The 15954-nt window shown below is 31.5% G+C and overlaps 1 protein-coding gene across 1 annotated transcript; it reads right to left on the reverse strand.

Moving 5' to 3' along the window:
- Window positions 1-3815: 3815 nt before the first annotated feature.
- LOC132749576 (uncharacterized) lies at window positions 3816-11457 on the reverse strand. The gene is made up of 3 exons (XM_060739389.1): window positions 11173-11457; window positions 6906-7034; window positions 3816-5833 (listed from the first exon to the last, which is right to left on the reverse strand). Exons 2-3 carry the CDS (start codon window positions 7008-7010, stop codon window positions 4067-4069), a joined length of 1872 nt encoding a protein of 623 aa, XP_060595372.1. The 5' UTR covers window positions 7011-7034; window positions 11173-11457; the 3' UTR covers window positions 3816-4066.
- Between the last annotated feature and the right edge of the window lie 4497 nt (window positions 11458-15954).

Here is a 15954-nt window from a genome sequence, read left to right on the forward strand (position 1 = left end):
ACTAGTTATACATATGTTACATGTACAAAGTAAATAACAATAAAATATCATTGAAAAAGTGACAAATACTGAGAATTTGAATATTTCGTTACAGATAGATAATTTTTGTATGCATTATTAAACGTGTGTAAGTACATGTATACGAATATAAAATTGCGTTTACCATGTTTGAATACATGTGGCATGAACTTGATCATAAAAAATTTATATCCAAAACGTACGGAAGGTCGGTGGGGACATTTCAACTATGATATACTGATCTCATCTTTTTGAGTTCACAATTTATCTTCGTGAATTTATGTTTGCGGATTTCCCGAAATCACGACTTCAACTTCACGATTTTATCATCACAAATTCGTGAATCCTGTATGTTGAAAAAAAATCCGGAAACAAAGTGTTCCCTAGAAAGCATTAATCACAACAAAATAACATAAGAATTGCAGACTCGGTTTGATTGAGTCTGTACATGAAGGATCATGAAAAAGTGTAACATCCCTCACACCCCTAGCACGGTCTTGAGTGGTACTTAATTCTCAACACTTAAAAGTGCTGAACTAAACGATCCCGAAGGACCAGAAAAATATACCAACACTGAAGTGAAGTATGGGGCAACTTTTTACGGCTTGACACCTGCTGTTGTGATGTATAAATATCTGGGAAAAAGTGATCCCTCGGAAACATTAATCACAACAAAATTACATAAGAATTGCAGACTCGGTTTGATTGAGTCTGTACATGAGGGATAATGAGTAAGTGCAACATCCCTCACGCCCCCTAGCACCGGCTTGAGCGGTACTTAATTCTCAACACTTAATAGTGCTGGCATCAATGATCCCGAAGGACCAGAAAAATATAACAACACTAAAGTGAAGTACGGGGCAACTTTTTACAGCTGCCACACAGCACTTGACACCTGCTGTTGTGAAGTATAAAAATCCGGAAACAAAGTGATCCCTCGAAAGCATAAATCACAACAAAATTACATAAGAATTGCAGACTCGGTTTGATTGAGTCTGTACATGAGGGATAATGAATAAGTGCAACATCCCTCACGAAATCTTGAATTCATGAAGTTGAAATTGTGAATTTGTAAAGATGAACCTAAGAATTCAAAAAGTAAAGTTAAAATGTCACCACCGGTTTTTAAATGTGTTAAATATATTGTCCTTTACCATTAATCGTAAAAGTTCCCTGGCATTTTTCTTTGAAGTTTGAGAATATTTGAAACGGATGTAAGTCTTTTATATGTATATGTTAGTGTTTATTAAGTGAATTTTCACAATTAAGAGCACCAAAGGAAGTGACCGGTAGGTAGCATTTATCAGTCAATCAGTCAATCAATACAATCAACATATAAATACAAAGGTTAGTCTGGCGACAGAGTGCACATTAATTATATATGTACTGCTGAGTTTCTTCAATGTTTTAATTTTTCTGAAAAATATCGGGCTGGAATAATTTTGTGATATCAACCTAATGCTAGCCCGTCTCTGCATGATTTTCTCGCGGAGGGTTTTTGGACATGGATATGTATAGCCTAATATACTAAATAACCCATAAACAATGTGAAAAGAGGGGTGAAACTAAACCCTTCACGTTAATTGACTAGTGTTTAAATGACAATCATCATCTATTTGTGATTAATATAATTATCTTAGTTTAAAATAACCAAAATGGTCGGATTTTATGTATTAATTCCATGAGGTTATAAACAAAGCGATTTCGCCACAAAAGGCGGTAATTTGCTGCATGAAGAAACGTTGACCAGTTTTCGCTAGAATTTTAACAAATTCGGGTCATAATAAGGCGGGGCTACTAGATTTAGTTTACACATGCGCACTTCGTTCCAAACTCATACTCAAACTCGTAATTAATAGGTGTTCGACTTAATAAATAAGTGACAAAATTTGCTTGGCTATACGATTAAGAAAAGCATTTTTATTGGAGGGATTTCATTGGTCGGCAAATTATGTTGAACAAGTCCAGTCAAATATTTTATTGTCAAAACAAATACATGTTCATCGCCAAGTTTCCTTGGCGAATATACCATATTTACATTACATAAGAATATTCTGGTATACGAGTTAACAAAACTACTACAAACAAATCAAAATGCGAATACGAGTCACAAAATTATATGACAATAAAGAAACAAATTCCTACATATATATAACTAACTGTTTGAGTTTCTCTTATACATAGCACAATAAATAAATTAAGCTACAGAAAATTAACAATTCTTTTTTCCGAAGATTGCATAATTGATATAAATTCAAGCACAATAATACCGAGGTAAGCATTGATTTCTCAATTCACTATATAGAAAAACTAAAGACAAACTAATGGGAAAAATGGGTATTCATTTTCTATTTGATTTATGCTGCATTTATTACATATACGTGACTTTCTATCAAACACTAATTAATATTGTATGATATAGGAGACAAAGGTTTCAAATCACAGTGAAACTCACAGTTAAAACATTAATGAAAGACATATAGTATAATTAAATAACACCTACTTTTTTGAATAAAAATATAATGATAGATTTAAAATAAATAATTACAGTCCTAATGTTTAAAAGTTAAAATTCAGTAAATTTTCCAAGCATTAAATAATCATCTAGTTTAGGCACAACGAGTCTATCTTAACTTTCATAACAAAAGTAAACACATTTATAATTAAAACAGGGGAAAACGGAATACCTAAATAACGCTCAAAACGATAAAACTGAAAAAAGTTGCAGACTTTACAGGTTTGATCGAGCCAATAGACGGTATTGGTAATGGCAAGCTACCGTCGTCGTCCATCCCACTAAAAGTACATATTAAAAATCAGTTTGACTAAGAAAATGCTTCCTGACACTGTATTGAAAAGACGAGATATTTCTGACACATCTAATATGCTGAGGAAGAGGGTACCGTAGAGTACAGCCATTGAAAGCAAATTATGTTCTGCCAGAGCCCCCTAACCTTGAGTTTTAATACCTTTAGCAATCAAGCATGTTAAGGTCTGAATTAGTTGAGTTATACTGTGTTCTAACTCTCAACCTAGTTTTCACACTGTGGATATAATTTACATGAGTACAATTGTCTCTAAAATATGAGGGCATATTTTAAAACATGGCCAAGTATGGTCTGGTTAACTCGTCTTTCAAAAGGCAATATATATACTGGATGGAAAGGCTATATACTGGTAAAAAAAACACATTATCAATGGTGATGTTTAACTTTATTTTCAGGAATTTATTTTTCATGCCTTTCCCTTTACTAAACAATTTATACATTAAAAATGTTAAGCGAAAAAAATGATTAACCAAATGACTTTTGAATGAGTAACGAATTTGACATTTGCATTGGAAAATAAAGTTAATTTCATTAAAAATTTAAAATGCCCATTGACATGCAATTTTTAACCAAATCCAAAATATCAACAGGAATACATTTTGAAGTTTCGGTTTAAAAATTAAACTCAACTAATCCTATCATTTATTTATTATTTGTTTAAATATTTAAACTTTGAGGCGTAGGTTAAACCGAAACACCGTATCCATTCTGTGTATTTGTATTATTGTGTTCGAGGTCCTTACCGAAGACTGACGAAAATTTGCAATTGCCAAAACAATCAAGAGTTTATTCTTTTCCAATACATAGAGAAAAATTGAAAGATGGAAGAAAATATGAAGATTAAAAAACATTATGAAATATTTTAACAATAACACTATATCACATAAAGAATGAAAAAATAGTTTATATCTATAACCCTTTTAATGTTTTTGTCGATGCGATTAAATAAAAACACATCAACTAGGGCCTATTGGTATTAAATCTGAAGACATGCCAACTTAAACCAGTGATATATGTAACGAAAGTATAAAACATGCGTGTCTTGTATACATAAAATGTATGAGTATATTGATAATTTCTCATGTTTAATTAAATATATCATTGTTGAAGCACCTCTTTAATAGAGCATTTTTTGTTTCATTTTGCATCAATATTTTAAATCAAATAAACAGAATTCATAATTTAAATATAGATCATTCGATATTGTAAATACACATATATCATGGAAGCATTTCAACAAATGGCAAGTCTCCATCGGCATTGTATCGATCTAAGCAATCATGATCTCCTGGGCTAAGACAAGGTGTGAAAACGTTTGTTTTGTAGTCAATCCATCCACTCGATTGTCCTGTGCTTATCCAATGTTCAGCATGTTGGTAAATTTCTTTACCGTATCTGTTTCTTACAAATAATCCAGGGTTTCTGGGCATGTTTACCCATTGACCATCTAAAAGGACTTTAGTGGGCTTTATTCCCTCTTGAATTAATAACTCGCTATCCATGATATGCTGGCCATACAATTCAATATTCCAACCGTTAAATCCTAACATGAATTTACCGCCAGCACTTCTGTTGTCTACACAGCACCAAAGGGATCCAAGATCAGAAAAATTAAATGCTGCATTTATAAAATCGGTTTCAAGTTTTTGAAAATCAGAATAGTTGGCTGTAAGGAACGTTATATCCGCATCTCTTTCCCATGGAAGAGTTTTTTCGAATTTTACTGCTCCAAGAGCAGTTCCTTCTTGTAACTCACAAATAATACCAGCTTTCTCACAATTTCTTAATATTGTTTTAACAGCATGAGCATTAGATTTTACAGAGCAAGGCGATAATGCCTTTGTATTGTGTGGATCATGATATTCAAGTGCACAGGTTCGCATTACAGTTTCTCTATATGGTGTAACAATTTTAAATAAATTCCATTTTTTCATAAATGCACTAAGAACACCATCGTGTTTAGACTGTAATGAGTTAACATGAAACATTGAATCAGGGCATGTCACAGTTTCGTCAGACTTCTGAGATATTCTAAGGAACCATTCTTCATATAAACCTTCTGTTTCACTCAAATTTTCAAACGTATTGATTTTTAAATGAGCTTTAGATGTGACAAAAGGACCTTGTATATAATCACAAAACAAGCACTCGTGTAGGGACTCGTCATATCCTTCCAAATACTTCAATGTCCAGTTCCTATACATAGCCTGGAAACATCCCTTTTTCCAATGTCCGTCAGAATTTCTAATTGCGCCTCCAGCTACTTTGATATTTAACATTTCTATCGCTCGTATAAGTCGCTCTAATCTAGAATCATTGGTAAATAGTTCAATATTTCTGGCAACGAGCACATATGGGCTTTTGACTCTGCTAACTATCATGTTCAAAGCCAATCCATCCGAAACATCTTTAATATTCAAAGCAGATAACTTTGGGTACATTACTTTAAGATCCGACAATAACTTTATACTGTTTGCAGAGAGTATGACGTTATACTTCGGATTGGTTCTATATACTGAAGAAAGAAACCGTTTCATTTCTTTTAATACTCTGTTTTCATTATGTTTTGAAACAATTACATGTTTAATAATCGTAACAAGTTTCCAGATAGGTATTTCATGTTTACATTTTGTGACTTCAAAACCCTTGTAGAAATATGGATACCCATAAGTTGTTCCCTTGTAAGTTTCAGGACAAACGTTGACAGGGTTATAGGTTGTCCTATTGTACAGCGTTGCAGGATTAATGTTCAAATCAATTAATAAAGAATTCATAGTATCCGAAGCACTCTTTAAGAAATCTGAGGTTTTAGAGCCTCTTACATGTTTCTTAGCACTGTTTATAAACTTTGCAATTGCAGTTACTTTTTCCATTATATTTGTAGAAACTTTGTCAGATTTTTTTAACATAAAACTTTTGTGACTAGGAAAATGTCTCTGGAAGTCCTCCATTCCAAAAGTATTTTGCCATGTGAAATCTACATTGCTCTGCAAATTAAAAAAAAAACATAGATCTGATTAAAAGGTAAATTACGTGGATATTATATGGAAATACAATGTATTATTTTTGTTTTTTCTAAGCCTTGCTTTTTGTTGTTAACATATGATAGCAAGTTACATGTGCTTAATACGGTAATTGTTCATATATATTTCTTTGTTACTGTAAATTACAGTTGTATTCACTAACAACTTCGGCATTCGAGTGATACAATTTAAAGACAATAAAACACATTAATGTCACAGTAATGTATCGCACGTAATGTAATAAAATGTTAATAAATTGTTAAGTTAAAAGTAGGTTAATTACCCGATGATAAGCAATTTAAGTTTTTCCGAAGAATTATTTCAATTTTTTACATTAAAAACAAAATGTTTTTATCAAATATCTCAGATATTTTGATTTTGTTTTTACCCTAAATTGGATTGTTTACGTATAGATCGGACTGTTCAACTGTCTATTGTCGATCCTGTTATTATATAATCTGTCTTTTCTTCATGTGAGTTTATTGCGCCCTGATTAAATATTGACATCTTCTACTGCATATTTTGAATTGCTTTAATTTAAATTACATTCTATGGAACAAAAATGAAAAACATGATAGTTCTCAGAACCCCTCATGTTTTTTCACTCCATCATAATTATACTTGATTTCCTTAATAATGTTAAACTTTTTAATAGTCTGATTTTTTTTTGTAAAGAAATGAAACAACGGACTGACGTCAATACTATTTAAACTTGCAAGCTTGGTTAGATGCATTATATTTGATATTTCATAAGCTATAAATATTTCTGGCCTTTTAAGAACTTGCAAGTATGACACGTCACTAGAGATACTTATATGTAAATGAAAAATGACCTGTAAAGATCACTATTCATTGAGCAAATGTTCATTAAAGCAAGTAACACTTAATTTGTTTCACAGCAAAGAACGCGTGTTTTGTATATCCTAATATACGCCCGAATGAGCTACTGTGTACGAAGCATATCAGAGCAAAATTAATTTTTGTTAGTAAGGCTTTCAATGTCAAAATATTAATTGGTTATGAGTTACATACAAACCTTGCGATAATATCCGGAATATAGAGAAGATAATGTAATCCACGCCAAAAACAAAACAAATACCATGGCAACAGCAACTCTATAGTGTATCCGAACAGTACGCATTTTGAAGTTGGACAAAAAACGTCTCTGAAACGTAATAAATCATAATGACGCAATAAGTTTTTCGCAGTTTTATGCCAAACAGTAGTCTCTTAGAGACGCTAAGCAGAATTGGAAACATGTAAATTTGAACCTATCTTTTACAATATAGTCTACATATCCAAACACATTCCATATTATTTATTCGTTACACAATATGCATCAAACTGGAAAATATCGATACGATCTACAACTTGAGTCTTACATGATGGCATTTACTGTTCCGGCGGACAATTTTACTGTTTCGGTGGACAAAACGAATCAGGAATTTATAGCTTTTATCTGTCGATCGAAATTTTATAATCATCATAGCAATGGAACTGCAGATACATCGTTCTTATAACATTATAGTGATTGTATGTCATCTTTCAAGTAAGATATTCTAATATTAAATAAAAATCATACACATAAATGTTGAAGCTAAGTATTGAGATCATATATCGCCAACAAAAGTTTTGATACAGTTGCTCTTTTTATCAGGCATACATTATTGGATAACTAAATTCTAGCCTATATTTTATTGTTATGTATCTCCAACTTGAAAATGAGGTTGTTGACTTGATTCAAAGAGGCGGGTGACGAGCTCAAGTCGAGCCCATTCAAAGGCATGTATCGTAACCTGAAGGTAATCGATCTGTAAAAGGTACTTTATAAGAACACAAACAAACTTCATATAGAAAACATGCCATGATCGAGTGACAACGTGTCTTCTTTTTGTCACGTAATGCTCTGTTATTATAAACTATAGACAAAAAGAGTGATGAATGAGACAAATTTATAAACCCTTTTAACGTATATATATGTCTGTGTGCGTATTTTGCATGTGCGCATTAGCGTGTGTGCGAGTGTGTGAGCGTGTGTGCGAGCGTGTGTGGTTGTACGTGAATATTTTATTTCTCTTTAAAAAGCAATTTTGACAATAGACAATACAAATATTTTTCATTTAATAAATACCTAAAGTTTATAACAACGTTGAATAATAAAAATTATTTACAAACTAAGCATATGATTTTGGTGTTTCTTGTATTGCAAATATGTGGTTATAAATTACTTACAGAACAATGATTATTTGTGAAAGGAAGAGACATGACTATCACATATTTTACACACTGTCATACTATACTACATATGAATTCAAATAATAACTGAGATATGATTCATGATGTTATAGAATACCATTGGCTTATATAAGATTTTGAAACTAGAACTAGGCTATTTCACATGGAATGAATTTCCGGTATTGACGTGATATTTTGTGGCGGCGTGGCCGAGTGGTTAACGTGTCGTACTAGTAATCTAAGGACTGCTGGTCGTGTAGGTTCAAATCCCGTCAAGAGCAAGCCGTTATTTCCGTGAGCAATAAACTTTATACTTATTGCATAGTAATAGTTGGTTCCAGGAATGGATTCGAGAGTGTTTCAATTAGGTTATAGCTTCCAACACAATCGAATAGAAATAAATTACAATAAACTAAAATGGTATTTGATTAGAACATAAAAAGCATACGGCTTGTGATCTAAATTACTAATAATAGTAATTAACAAACAGTCACAATAACCTTTTATGTAAAGGAGGACATAAAAAAATAGAATGGTATTATCTATTTATTTCAATGTCTTTGAGAATGATATGCCGTTTGAATTTGAATATTATAGTTCTTAGTAAACTATCAATATTTAACATGTATTGGTTACGCAGTCCAAAGATAAAAGGAACATTATTCTATAACAAAAATAATTACTGCTTCTATGTAAAAAAATACCTGAATAATTTATGTAGTTGTTTTTCTAAAAGTTCTGTGTGTTTTTTTTCAAATGAATGGAAGAATACGGAGTAATGTTAAATAACGACTTCAAACTTGAATGCACTATCCAAGCATGTAACCAATATATTGGTTTCAACTTCTCAATATATACATGTATATAATTCGCTGCTATCCTAGCTTGATCACATATTGACAAAACGGTTAATTTTTTACATATAAATATTTCTAGGCCTTTCTAACTTTAAATAGATGTTCTTTTAGTTGGTTTTGAATTTACATCGACACTAAAATGGTCATATGGTGGCTTTCTGGCTTCATCGACGAAGATCGTATTCGCCCCTCGGACTATCATTCCAGCATAACACGGGCAAACACCTACACTTGCGTGTGTGTGCGCGCGTGCGTGTTTTATGTGTGTGTGTTGTTTTTTTTGTTTTTTTTTTTGTTGTTTTTTTCTTTTCTTTTCTTTATATATAGAAATAGATAATAATAACGAATTGTTGCAGCAAAAACGGATAAAAAATTGCTTATTATTGTTTCCAGAAAATTGTAAACAGGATAACGTACTATATAACAACACGGCTAATGTCAGACATTTCATTTTTGCCTGTGCCTAGACAGGTATTTTATTATCGTTTGTGTAATCGTATTGCTAAATCATCTGGGTAAATAGTAATCTGAGGTACATTATTAATTAATTGATAAAACTATAATAACAATATAATACAAAGTAAACATTATTTTTCAATCAATTTTCAAAGAGAAGAATATAATTGTTATTGGTTTTAAATTCTAAGGAAGGGATCTTAATGAAACAGATAATAAATTAAGGGTAAATAGTATGTGAGCAAATATACTTCATGTTATTTTCATGTATATTTTTGTAATATCGTATGTTTTGGGTTATAAACTAAAAAAATCCATGTTTTGAATAGAACAACATCGTTTTATGCCGATATTGTTTACCCCTAGCCTGCTTGCAAGATCAGTCGCCTGGTCATGGTCTGCACTGTGCGCTATATTCAGTCAGTACATATTTTGAAAATTTCCCCTGCAGAGATTTAAAGATGGACAAGCTCATATTCTGCTTGGTTGGGGTTAAGAACTATAATCAAGCTGTTCAGTAAATAGAATATAGAGCAAGCAGTTCAGAAGTTACACATAATAACTTGCCAAGATTCCCCTTAAAAAGTTATTCTTCAAACCAACTTATTGATGAATAGATGTTTTACTATATACTTGTTTGCGATAACTTGTACTGTTGCTTTTTAAATGAGTTCTTTCTTCTTTTACATATATTATTATTATTGTGATAAATGATTACTATTCTTTTTTCTTCGGAGAACCATAAAGAAAATGTATTTCAGTTTAAATCTTAATTAATTAACTTTGTATACTTATATGTTTCCTTCTTGAAATAAAGATTGTATTACAATCATCATCATCATCATCATCATCATTCATTATTAAAGCGGCCTTCAGTTTTTATTTTCTGTTAGAAAAACAATTCTGTGTTGATTAAAAATAAATATTTCAGTAATTTTCATTTGGAAAATTGCATCAAATGCCTTTTTAAAAACAACGTCCCGAGAGCTATTTATAGCGCATCAGGGACCTTTGTATCTAGAAATAGAATAATTGTTCGCTTTCCTAATTTAAAAACACATGTATAGAGAGCGGACTATCGAGGGGTTTCCTTATTGTGTATGTATTTTATCGACGGCAAATTTCACTTTCCACCTTAATTCTTTAGATTTAACAATTATATGAAACGATACACTAGTATCTAAAAATAGCATGTTGAACCTTTCGAAAACCTGAAAGCCGCTTTAAAACATATTATCTAATGCAAAAATACCTCGCAATATCTTAAATGTCTAAACCATAATCCGCTATATTTTTGTCATGGATTTGTCCTGCTTTGAATTAAGAACAAATCGTTCATAGCTGAAGGACTTCAATATCAAAATAAGAATAAAAATACATAATAAAACTGAACAACCAACCAAACATGGTCGGACCAGCTGATGTGCAGGCAGGCCTGATTGCTAAAGGCTAATAACTTCCGGTTCTACCAGGTTGTAGGTTAAATGACATACATGCTGGTATTTTTTGTAAATAGAGGTGCAGAATATCAATATTATGGCAAGTTTTAAAATTTCTCTCTTTAATGAATAACATTGCTGCAAATCATAAAAAACCTTGTGCTTATCGAAATGCGTTTTAAATGAATAACGCCTATCGGCTAAATTTACTACGGTAAGATTTGCTATCTAAAATATTCAACACTTCAACTAACATAGAACAGAAAAAAACAAATAAGTTTCATTAAAACAAACAAAATTGTAAAAATATACTTACATTAATATTAATAATGTCCGCAAATCCTTTTCGGCCAATCAATTTATATACACATCTTGCCGCAAACGTTTTAAAACGTATAATGATATTACAATAACCGATGGGTCAATAGAACGGATTTTGGCAAATCTTGAAGATTAATCTATTGATAATTTATAGCCGTTGGTGGAAGTAAAAATCTACTAATATTGGTATTTGAATACCCATTTCGACTGTAAACCTTGCTATAAAAATGTAAAGTACACTTGACCATGCCCGCAATGTATTTTACAATGAACTGATAGCGGTCATCCGGCTTACGCCACGTTATATTAAATTCAAATAATGACTTAAGAAAACACGGTTTATAAATTTTAATCAATTTGCTTTCAAAACGGGTGCCTATGTAAATATATTGGCTTTTGTATCGGTTATTCTCGTATTATACAATCGTTTATAATGTAATATGGGGTATGTTTGCATTTCAAAATTTAACAGGACGAACAAATAAGACATACGGAAGAAACATCACATTTGGTTTTGCTTCAATTATTTGGTTAAGAATAAACTAAACTCATAAATTTACTGGTTTATGATTACTAAATTGGTATCGCTACTCGCTAATTCTTAGCATAATTAAATCGTTATCTCATGACAATGCTTTCAATCACAACCAATTTTAAATTTCCGGATTGTGCTTAACAGAAAGTGTGTGCTTAGTTGATTGGAAATGTTGTATACATACACGTAGTAGTAAAGTTGGGACCAAAATTCGCAGAAAAGTATACATGTATATAGACCATGCTATACTTTAGTATATATTAAAGCTTGATAATGTCCAGAATTCTGGTGCCGTGTAACTAACTAGCGGAAGTGTGAAAAGTAAATATTGCAAAATTGTGATTTTTTTTGTTTGGTGTTTTTTTTTTTTTTTTTTTTTTTTTTTTTTTTTTTTTTTTTTTGGGGGGGGGGGGGTCTCTTTACGTGACCATTGACTATTAATAGATTTGACTTTAGTTATAATCACACAATAACTTAAAATTTAAGACCGAATGATTGATCATAAAAGTACTTAGTTCAGAGATAACAAGCAATTATCATAGTATTGCAAGCAATCCATAAGTCCCATACCGGTTAGAACCCCAGCAACATTCTGAAGGGCCACTGGCCATTCACTAATGTTTCAATTTTTCTCTTTTTTAAGAAAATTTGTTGAAAAAGTTCTTTAAAAGTGATCACAGGAAACAGTTTTTATGAACAGACAGACTGAAGGACACTCTAAAGTTATTTTTTTAAATTAACCCTGTTACCAAAATATAACACTTTTAAAAGCAAAATTCTTAAAGAGGAGATAACTCTTAAAATAAAGATCCAAGATGTCATACATGATGTGAATGTAACAAAGAACAATTAGTAATGAAGCTGTTCATAATGAATCGTTATTTTGAATTTGAAGTAATAGAAAGTTAACAGAATGAATAAGAAAAATTCAAAGTTTAAGGAGGAGATAATTCTGGAAATAAAGATGCTAGATTTATAAACCTTGTCATATTATTATGATGTGGGAGTTTGAAGTAAATCCTATGAGTAATGAAGAAGTTGGGAGTAAAATATACCAATTTCTCGAAAAAAAAATCTAAGTTCAAGGGGGACATAATTCTGGAAATAGTCTTGCTAGAGTATTGAACCTTCTCACAAATGATTTGAGTGATAATAAGAAACATATATATGAAGTTTGAAGAAGATACATTAAGAAATAAAGAAGTTATTAAAAACACACTTTTTTTCATGTAAGAAGTTATTAAAAAAACACATTTTTTTCATGTAAGTTCAAGGGAAGCAATTCTGATATTGTTTGTGCTAGAGTTAAAACCTTGTCACATATGATGTGGTTGATGACCAGAAACTTGTTTGAAATTTGTTCAAAATACCTTAAGAAATAAAGAACTTATAAATAGTGAAAAAGCCTTAAAACTAGAATAAGAAATATTGACGAGGTTGCCGACGTTTGTTAATTTAAGTTTCATAAAAAATTCCAGCTTTTTTGACTTATCACAAATATTGTTATATTTGCCATGTTTTAAGCCTATTGGTTGCCATGGCAACCTTTTTTTCAAAATAGGTGAAAAAGAAACAGACATGCATAATCTCCACACTGCCATCTACCCATATTTCAAGTTTCTTAAAAATATTTTCCGTACTTTTGCATAATCACTAGATCAGTTTATGTGTTAAATGTGCCATATTTTTAGTCTATTTGTTGTCATAGCAGCCAGAATTTTCAACAGAGGAAGAAAAGAAAAAGATGTGCATAATTTCCAGACTGCCATCTACCATTATTTCAAGTTTCATAAAAAATACCTCCAGTACTTTTTGCCTTATCACTGGATCCAGTTTATGTGTAAAATTTGCCATATTTTCAGTCTATTAGTTGTCATAGCAACCAGAATTTTCGACACAGGAAGAATACAAAAAGACGTACATAATCTCCATGCTGCCTTCTATCCATATATTAAGTTTCATAAAAATATTTTCAGTACTTTTTGCGTTATCACTGGATCCAGTTTATGTGTAAAATTTGCAATATTTTCAGTTTATTTGTTGCCATAGCAACCAGAATTTTCAACATAGGAAGAAAAGAAAAAGACATGCATAATCTCCATGCTGCCATCTATTCATATATTAAGTTTCATAAAAAATAGTTTCAGTACTTTTTGCGTTATCGCGGGATCCAGTTTTGTGGACGGACTGACTGACGGACGGACGGACTGACGTACGGAGGGTAAACCTAAAGTCCCCTCCGGTTAACCGGTAGGGGATTAAAAACTACATAAAAAGTTTTTCATCATTTTGCTATCACTACAGGGTAGTGACATCATTTCAAATTGTGCCTATGAATTAAATCACATATTTGCAGCGAACCTTTGCCCACACCTATCGTCACAAACCATAGTCAACTTTTGTGTATTTGACCGTAAAAAAATACTTACAAATCATATCACTATAGAAAGTTATTTCTACTGTCTTATTTTATTGAGTATAGAAATAAATTGCACATATCTACAAACACTGGCAATATATTTTTTATCATAGTTTTACGTAGTATCATCTACACATATAAAACATAAATAAATATTCAAAGAGAACGAACAATGTTTAGCCATATAGGTCACGTCATGTCTTTCGCCTACTTTAGAATCAAATATAAAAATTATAGATAAAAAAGTTTTGACAATTTTAGCAAACTATAATTTGACCTTGAAGGTCAAATAGTCAAGGTCATATTATAATAATTCATTATTTAATTATTAACATGCCGATTTTGTCGTTTGTGTTCTTTTTGTGTGTTTCTGTTGGAAAAGACGAGCTAATAACATTATTTTCAATCGTCATAAATAGTAATATATTCAAATAAACTTCGTCACTGCAAGTAAATGTCATGCCATTAATTCTAACACTCGCGTGATTTTGTCACTATAGACAAAGAAAGAAAAAAACTGGTGTTAAACTGCCAATAAACACCAGTTAGGGACTACTTGTACATGTGCTGTTATGTTTTCACCCTCGATTGTATAGTTTACAAAGCATTTTAAAGCAACAATTAAAAGCATTTTTATTTAAATTTTCAGTTTGTATAATGATTTCTTTTCATACAATACCGAAATAATATCTCACATACACTAACACCACATATTAGATCCATATCAGTTAATAAATATTTTGACAAAACGCGCCAATCCGTAAGCAGCGTAATGACGTCATCGTAAGTAAACAACTCATTCATAAACACGCTGACGTTATATCATACAGACAAGAATGATAAATAGGGCACTGATGTAAACACAATACGACGTATGTTTTTAATGTTGAAAACTTGATAAAATAACGTGTTTTTTCTTATTACATTTTCAATCAATGTATTTCTTTTGTCTAATAATTTCTCTATCTTCGCAACAGTAGGGTGCGAAAATCGAACAGCGTTATAGGAAAATCGGCACCGGAAGTTATTTCCGCTTGAAAAATAACATTAGTGATTTTCCTTATTTCATCGTGTTAGAATCGAAATAACATCGGCCTGAGAGGTGTATATCGGCTATTTAACACCGGTTTTGTCGTTTTGATGCGACAAAATTAACCACTCAGGCCTATGGCCTTCGTGGTCAATTCCTACGCATCAAAACTCCAAACCGGTGTTAAATAGCCGATATACACCTCTCAGGCCGATGTTATTTCTTAAATATATCATTTGTAACAGCAGTGAGGGATGATAGTATCAATTACCCGTATGTTATTGTGAACCAAATTTTCATGGAAATCTCTTGTTTACTAGTACATTGTAACTGTATTTGAAAAAGGAATCGTACTCTAGATTCAGACATAAACAAAACTGTCAGATATACAGGATTGTGAGGCAATTTTAATTATTACAATTATAAACGATGCACACTTCATAAGCACATGTACTAAAAGAAACCAAGATAGGATGTTCCAAAATAAGCAAAGTACGTATCAATAAACATAATATGCCCTTTTTTCAAGTAACAAAACGTCTAACTCAAAAACTCCTAGATGATGTTGATGAAACTTGGTATCCTTATTTTCCAGTTCATATTAACATTTCTGCCAGAATTTAAGCAAAATTTAATAATTTCTAGGACATTGATGCAAACAAGACATTCTTCTTGGATTGACGTTGATCTAAAAAAAAACATAAGAAACGTATGGACGGAATGAATAAAATATTCATTCCATAATGTCACTGGAGTCCGTACAGACAGACAAACATGCCACTTAAATTGACTA

This window comes from Ruditapes philippinarum, unplaced genomic scaffold, assembly GCF_026571515.1.
Source record: "Ruditapes philippinarum isolate M1 unplaced genomic scaffold, ASM2657151v2 ctg1085_1_1_1_1, whole genome shotgun sequence".
NCBI classification, from domain to species: Eukaryota; Metazoa; Mollusca; class Bivalvia; order Venerida; family Veneridae; genus Ruditapes; species Ruditapes philippinarum.

Excerpts from the sequence above, each read along its gene's own strand:
- LOC132749576 (XM_060739389.1), bottom strand. The coding sequence starts at position 7,010 with ATGCGTACTGTTCGGATACACTATAGAGTTGCTGTTGCCATGGTATTT. Across the intron at positions 5,834-6,905 it reads ATTCCGGATATTATCGCAAG|AGCAATGTAGATTTCACATG; the intron begins GTTTGTATGTAA and ends TTTAATTTGCAG.